Source organism: Plasmodium cynomolgi, chromosome 14 (genome assembly GCF_000321355.1).
Source record: "Plasmodium cynomolgi strain B DNA, chromosome 14, whole genome shotgun sequence".
NCBI lineage: Eukaryota > Apicomplexa > Aconoidasida > Haemosporida > Plasmodiidae > Plasmodium > Plasmodium cynomolgi.
In genome coordinates this window covers 1,953,294-1,960,652 of record NC_020407.1, presented here as the reverse complement: position 1 = coordinate 1,960,652, position 7,359 = coordinate 1,953,294, and the positions used below count along the sequence as shown (strand labels likewise).

At 50.1% G+C, this 7,359-nt stretch overlaps 1 protein-coding gene across 1 annotated transcript in view; it reads left to right on the top strand.

Moving 5' to 3' along the window:
• Window positions 1–3,476: 3,476 nt before the first annotated feature.
• Window positions 3,477–7,359, top strand: part of PCYB_145320 (hypothetical protein) — a gene marked incomplete at both ends in the record, with an annotated part of 5,474 nt that continues 1,591 nt past the window's right edge. Inside the window, 3 exons of the mRNA XM_004225003.1 lie at window positions 3,477–6,133; window positions 6,247–7,098; window positions 7,258–7,334. Coding sequence (XP_004225051.1) covers window positions 3,477–6,133; window positions 6,247–7,098; window positions 7,258–7,334 — 3,586 coding nt within the window. The remainder of the gene's footprint in view (window positions 6,134–6,246; window positions 7,099–7,257; window positions 7,335–7,359) is intronic.

Here is a 7,359-nt window from a genome sequence, read left to right as displayed (position 1 = left end):
TTTTTAAAGAGGAGGAAATTTCCGCGCCCCCCTCAGTGTGCGGAAAACGCTTTCGTGTCTTTTTAATTCGTTGACCGTCCCAGCGATGAGGAGGGGGGCAAGCTTAATAAGGGCGCACATAAGCCGGGAAAATAAAGCGCCACGAGCATGTACACGAAGCAGGTGCATAATTAAGTAAAAGGTTTAATTGGATCCTCTTTATGTTTACGGGCATGTGAATAACTATCACTAGAGTAAAAAATGCGGTGTCTACGTGCGGTCTTCTACCGCTCTCTGCTTCTCTTCTCTTCTCTTCTCTGCTTCTTTTTTTTTTTCTTTTTTCGATACTCTCCAGCGAATGTGAATTAATTTTTTTCGAGGTGCACTCCAACTTGGTGATGCATCATTCGATGGGGGATCCTCTAACGCACTGTGTTTATTTTTATTTTTTTTTTTTCTCCCATTCCTTCGTTCCCCTTTTGCGATGTGCTTACAAAACTGTTGGGACACTCACAGCACAGTTGGGACACTCACAGCACAGTTGGGACACTCACAGCACAGTTGGGACACTCACAGCACAGTTGGGACACTTAGCTCACTTGGCTCACTTAGCTCACTTGGCTCGCTTGACTAGGCGGACACATCGCCCTTTACGCTTATGCGAACGTGTCTCTATTTGAGGTCTACCTCTACGCAGGGGTAAACGAAAGCGGGGTTCCCCTTTTTCCTGTGTACGCCAAAAGGGGTGGACGATCAGCTCTGTTAATGCGTGCACACAAAAGGGACTGTACTCTTCCGCAGCGCAGCAATTTTTCCATGAACATAAGCGAAAGCGTCTCAAACAACACGCATACAGATAGACAAAGGGGGGTGGAGGCTCCTCTTACGCACTTGCTTGGAGGGCACTACCCCCGGGGGGCTCTCCACTCATGGGTGAAGCACAAAGGGAAGCACGAGACAAAGCAAACCGAGCGGAACTAAAACAGGGAGCGGCGAAAAAGGAAGCGGCAGAACAGCGTTATGGCATGCAACCCTGGCAAGACGTGGAGATGCCCCCACGCTGTGTGCAGTTACGTCATAAATTTGATGGCTGGGGGGGAAATGCTACACGACGATTTGAGTGACCAACCTGAAGAAGGCAGTCTCCCCATCATGAACCATTGCAGTGTTGAAAAGAATGCCGCTTCTGTAGAGACATACCACCTGTGTGAACCAGCCACGAAGATGAAAATGACCGAGGAGAAACAAATTGTAGTCATGCGAAAGTGGATGCTTAAGGTACCAAAAAGGAGTGTACACAAAAACAACAAACTCCTTTGGAAAAAAAAAAAAAAAATATTCCTATCAAATGGGGCCAAAGGAAGGTCCTCTACTCCAACCAATGCGACGGCGAAGTAGCACTCACTCCTCTGAGAGAACTAAATCGCCACACATGCCAAGCAGGTGGCGATAAAAAAGGGACTGAATTATATTGGGTACATGAAACAGGATGGAGCAGCCCCTATGTAGTATACTCGCTTGGGAATAGCACTACCCATTTTGACAGAGAAGCCACCACGTTGGTTTTTTCACCTTTTGAGTGTGAAGCCCAAATGAAGAGGAGCGCAAATAATCGCATTCGTAGTGCCAATAGCGCGACAAGCGCTACGCTGGAGGGAAGGAGGTGTGCAATCAGGAGGTGGAAAAAAAACACATACACCTTTCTCATTAAGAGGTGGCGCGGGGGGGATAGCGATAGCACTTTCTTCATCCTGGCCAAAATATCGAAGAGCCTGATGACGCTCTCCCTGTCGGTGCACATCACTTCGCCATTCAGAGTTTTGCACCACCAGGATGATAATGATGTGCTTCCCTTTTTTCACTATGAGCGGCGCGTGACTAGTCGGAGCAGGAGTGGGTCAGGTGACAAGCCGTACGAAGGTATGCTTCTTGTGAGGGGAAAACAAATTAACAAAAGAAAAAAAAGGAGAAAGGAAAAAAAACCAAACAAAACAAGGCATTTTAGCGCTGGTAAGTCGCATCTCTGTAAGGCGTATGTTATTCTTAGTGCCACACACGGCGCAGGAGTGTGTCATCCTCGCGACAGGGAGGCATTGCGTTGTGGCCCATCGGCCGTGGTAGTGGGGGTGAAATCAGAAGTGGAAGGGCTCGAAGCACAGCAGGAACGGGAAGAACAAGAAGGACTCGAAGCACAGGGAGGACTGGAAGCGTTGCGAGAGGGGGACCTCCGTACCTTCCCAACCGCCTGCGCCATCCCTACTGGCGTTCCCACCCCCGTCCCCACGGCGCAGGTGAACAGGGTGAAGCCCTGCCAGGACAAGCCACGACTAGAGGGACCCCCCCGCGCCGGTCTCTGCGATCGAAGCAGTCACAGCAGTCGCAGCAATCGTAACCATCGCTACAATCGCAACAATCGCAGAGACCGGCGAGGCAGAATAAAACGAACAGTAACCGTAACGCGATATATTGTACAATTCACCTGCCCATGTTCATCACAACTTTCAAAGAAAATCAAAGAAGGAGCTTCCTTGTGTGTTGAGAGACCAAGTTGCTTCCTTGGCATCCCTGCAATTAAGATACACACAACACAGTCAGGTGACAAAACGATAGACTCGAGAAAAAAAAAAAAAAAAAAAAAACTCCCATTTCGTGCGCTGCAACTAGTGGGAGTTCCTTCTTCATGGGATGTTCCTTTTAATCGGTGCGACGCAGAAGGTGGTAACAATGACACAGATGCAATTTGCACATATTTTACGAGAACCCTTTTTGGTCTACTCAGAAGGAATGATGAAGCGGAAGGTTATTCCATCTGCTTGCATTTGCTACTTCACCTATTCCTTTTGAGCGCTTACAGAATAGGAGTTGTTAATCGAATCGGTAACACTCTTAGCAGATGCAGGAATAGCTGTCTGAACCCATACAGCATCTGTGTTGTGCTCAGTGACGAGGGGGAGGGATCAGTGCTCATGGGTAAAGGGCCGCGAAATTGCAAAGAGGTGAAGTATTACTACCACCCCCCCAGTCACCGCATGTCCGGGTGCACGACTCGCCCAACGGTGTGCCTGATCACGGGGAAGGAGGAGAGGCGACACACCTCGGAGAAGCAGTGTGACAAAAATAGGCTCACTGCCCATCGGGACACACCTCTCCCATTCCGTGGCTATGAAGTCCCCTCCCACTACACAGCCAAAAATGCAAATGGAGTTGCAGCGGAGCCACTTCAGTGTGACAGCAAATTTTACGACGCAGAGCAGGTGTGCAAAATGTGGGTCTTCAAAAGGGGTGCGCATCTCTTTTATTTCCCCCCCACTGGGGGAGGTGCACCTATAAGTAGCGAAAGCGGTGGAGATAACGACCCCTCGCGTGAAACGAATAACTGGTGCGCGGAGTGTGCCTCCACCCAAATGAACCAAGTACCACGCGCCGATTACCGTTGCGGTGGTAGCCACCAAAACACATACGCAGTTAAGCATTGTCTCGGGAACCCTCCAAGCCGAATGGCAAAGAGGCAGCAGAGGGAGAAGCGGCAGAAGGAGAGGCAGCAGAAGGAGAAGCAGCAGCAGAAGGAGAAGCATTGGAAGGAGGAGGACGGGGCAACCCCGCAGACGAGGCCAACCCAACAGGGGAGTAATCCTAAGCACACATACAAAAACAGGAACGCAGAAAAACACGAACAAGAAATAAAGGGATGCGAAGCAGACAACACAGTGGGTCGCATCCGAGAGAGTTTCACAAATGAAAGAGACGCAAAGGAGTGCCCCCCCGCAGTCGTTGCCATGCGGATCTGTAAGAAGGACGTGCCACATGATCATCACTACGAGAAGGGGGCATTACAGATGAGGAAAGCGAACTGTTCGTGTGACACAAAGTACGCAGGTGAATACACTAATGAGAGAAGCTTTGCTCCCCTGGAAGAGGAAGCGGAAGAGGAAGCGGGTCGGATAAGGCACACCAGAAAGGAAGCCAACCGTGCGGGTAGTCCATCCGCAGGGGGGAATAATCAACTCTGCGATGAGATGTACCGGGGTGAATTCCTCTCCGGGAACGTAAGCGGTTCAAACGTGTTAAATCGATTAACCGACTTGCTCAAGCGCTGCGATGGTGTAGAATGTGCAACCCCAGTTGTTACGGACCCGAACGAAGGCCAGAACCCAGGATGCCGATGCCCCTCGAAACGGGCCCATGTCGTAAAAAGGGGCACTACTTACCACAGGGAAGAAAATAAAAAGAGGAACACCCCCAGTTGGGGCGACCCACATGGTACTCCACTTAACGAATATCCTCACAAAAGGAAAAAAAATGTATCGCACTTTTGCACACAAAACTGTGAAGACAAAGCGGAGGAAAGCTCACTAGTAGGAAGGGACTCACCAAACGGGTTCTCCCCTACCCATGGTGAGGGAAAGGATCGTGCCGTCATTCCGAGCAAGTACGTTCAGACGGATCATTTACATAAGGTTAAGCCAATCGGTGGAGTATCCATGACGGCTACCCCCTTTCCATTATATCATGGCTCCTTGGATGAGCTCAACCTCAGTATGGCATCCCCTGTAGAGGGTGCTATAGAAGAGACGTCTGAACTCGCGAGGGGCACGCCTGCTAGGAAGCCCTCCTTTGACGAGAGCTCCAGCGATGAGGATTCGCTCTCGGAGGAAAACTTACCATGCGGAGCAGGGCACTGGATGGGGAACCGACCCGAGAGGTGCACCTGCCCGTCGAAGAGGGGCACCTACCCGTCGAAGAAGTACACCTACCCGTCGAAGAAGCACACCTACCTGCTGAAGAGATACACCTACCTGCGGAAGGGCCAGGCCTACCCGTGGGAAATTCCCACCTACCCGTCGAACGTATGGGCGGCGAAACGCATGGAGGTGGCGTTATCCGAGGGAGGAACCTCAAATGGCAAAGGAGTAGTGGACCGATGCGACAACGAAAGTGACGTAACGGCCGCGTCAGATGTGCAAGAAGGGGATGCGATTCGGAACAGATTAATGAATAGTCGACCCATGGGTCAGGGGAGTTTGTCCCCCTTGGGGGGAGAGCAATTGCAGAAGGGGGAGAAGAGGAGCAGCAACGATAAGAAGAAGAAGAAGAGCAGCAACAGTAAGAAGAACAACAACAGGAACGACAACAACTACTACAGGAACGACGGAATGGCTAGCCGGGGGGGGTCCATTTTGAGCGAGGAGCTACCCCAGGAGTGCCTGGACAGTATGCTGAAGACAAATGAGGACATAACGTTGGGAGGGGGTGGCAGTCGCGGCGGTGGTGGCAGCAGCAGCGGTGGTGGCAGCAGCAGCGGTGGTGGCAGCAGCAGCGGTGGTGGCAGCAGCAGCGGTAGTGACAGTCGCAGCGGTAGTGACAGTCGCAGCGGTAGTGACAGCCGCAACAGCAGTGACAGTCGTAGCGGTAGTGCCTCGCGCAACGGCAGTGCCTCCCGCAACGGCGAGGGGAATGAAGACGAAAACGTGCACCCAGAAGTGGCGGTGATGGAGAGACACAGCAGCATCTTAGTGAACAGAGGGATCCGGACGAAGAAGTGCGTAGATTACTCACTGTACAACACGTACGCCAAGTCCTCCTTCCTACAGTGTGCAGAACAAGCAGATAATCATTTCATAGGGAATTATTTAGATAGATATAACGATGAAAATTTTCAACATTTGAGACAGAAAGTGAAGTTATGTCTCTCTAGGACATTTGCTAATTTAAAAACGACAAGCGAAACGTGTGTACTCCATTTCACTAATCTTATATTCGATCTGTATATAAGTAGATTCAATTCGAAGAATGAGATTATTGAAAGCATAATCAACGATATCGTCACAGAGGAGAAGCAATTCTCAGATGTTATGATTCAATTATTGAAAGAATTTTATCCAAAGGTTTACAGCGACTTTGTATATAAAGAACAGCTAAAAGGAAAGTACAATATTTTATATAAAGAATTAAAAGACTCATGTGATTTAATTTACCATTTTATTGCCATCATATGTCTATTCATTTCGCAGAAGTACTACAATTACAGATTAATCTCCATCGATCTGATAGCTAAAACATATTGTAAGAGTCACTTAGAAGGTCTACGTAAAGTATATTCTAGAAATAATGAACTCATAAAGGATGCCTCACCTGATTACTACTCAGCAACACAGTATCTCGATTCAACTTTCTCTTCTCATAGTGTTTATAAAAATTTTTCTCTAGAATTAGAAATTTGTATTTTAAAAAATTAAATTATGATCTCTCCATTCCCACTCCATATAGTTTACTGGACAGTCTACTTAAAGCTAATGAAAATATAAACTTTTTAAAATTAAAAAATGATTATAATGCTACAGAGGGAGAAATCCTTCTTCGAATTGCTAGTATTGATAATATTTTTTTGAAGTATAAATCTTCTACTCTTTCTATGGCTATTTACGAGATTTTAAATTTTAATATTTGTAAGGACAAGATGCAGAAGGAGTTGTTTCACTTCACCAACTTTAGGGACGACTTCTGCCTCTCGCCTCCGGCCCCCGACGGCGCAAGGGGTGCAAGGGGTGTAAGCGGTGCTAAGGAGGCTAATGCTGCCAACCAGGCTAACCAGGCTAATGCTGCCAACCAGGCTAACGCCGCTAACCCCGCCAACGCCGCCAACCCCGCTAACGCCGCCAACCCCGCTAACGCCGCGAACCACGCCAACTTTTCCGACTGCAAGAGGCGCCGGCAGGCGCAGAGCGAAGCGGCCGAGAAGAAAAAGAAGGACGAGCTCAAGCTCCTCAAGCGACAGGCCAGGAGCCTGGTCATCGCGGAGGAGGAGGACCGATTCATCACCGCCTCCAGTTATATTAACCACAAGGCGCTGCTGTACCAGCTGGTCAAGCGCACCCTCATCTGCGTCTGCTCCGCCATCAAGAAGAAAGTCCCCAGGTACTACTACGACTCGGACTTGGACCGAACCGACAGGCTCAAGGGATACATAAGGAGCTTCCACAACGGAAAGCGCGCCTACCTGGACAGGCTCAGGGCGAAGCGGGAAGCAGCAAGGGGGGGGGCGGCAAAGGGGAGCGCGGCAAAGGGGGGAGCGGCAAAGGGGGGGGCTAAAGCGGACCCCTCCAACGGCGAGGCTCCAGAGTCTGCTACCACCGCCGGGACCACCGCCGGGACCATCACCGGGACCACCGCCGGAACCACCGCCGCTACCACCGCCGCTACCACCGCCGCTACCACCGCCGCTACCACCGCCGCTACCACCACCGCTACCACTGCTGAAAGCGCTTCCCCCCCGAGCAGCAAAAAGCGAAAGCGCGCGGAGGTGGCGGGGCTCAAAGCCGCCGACGACGAGCGGAAAGACCAAGACAAATTCCAAGGTGCGAAAAAACAAAAATAAAAAAA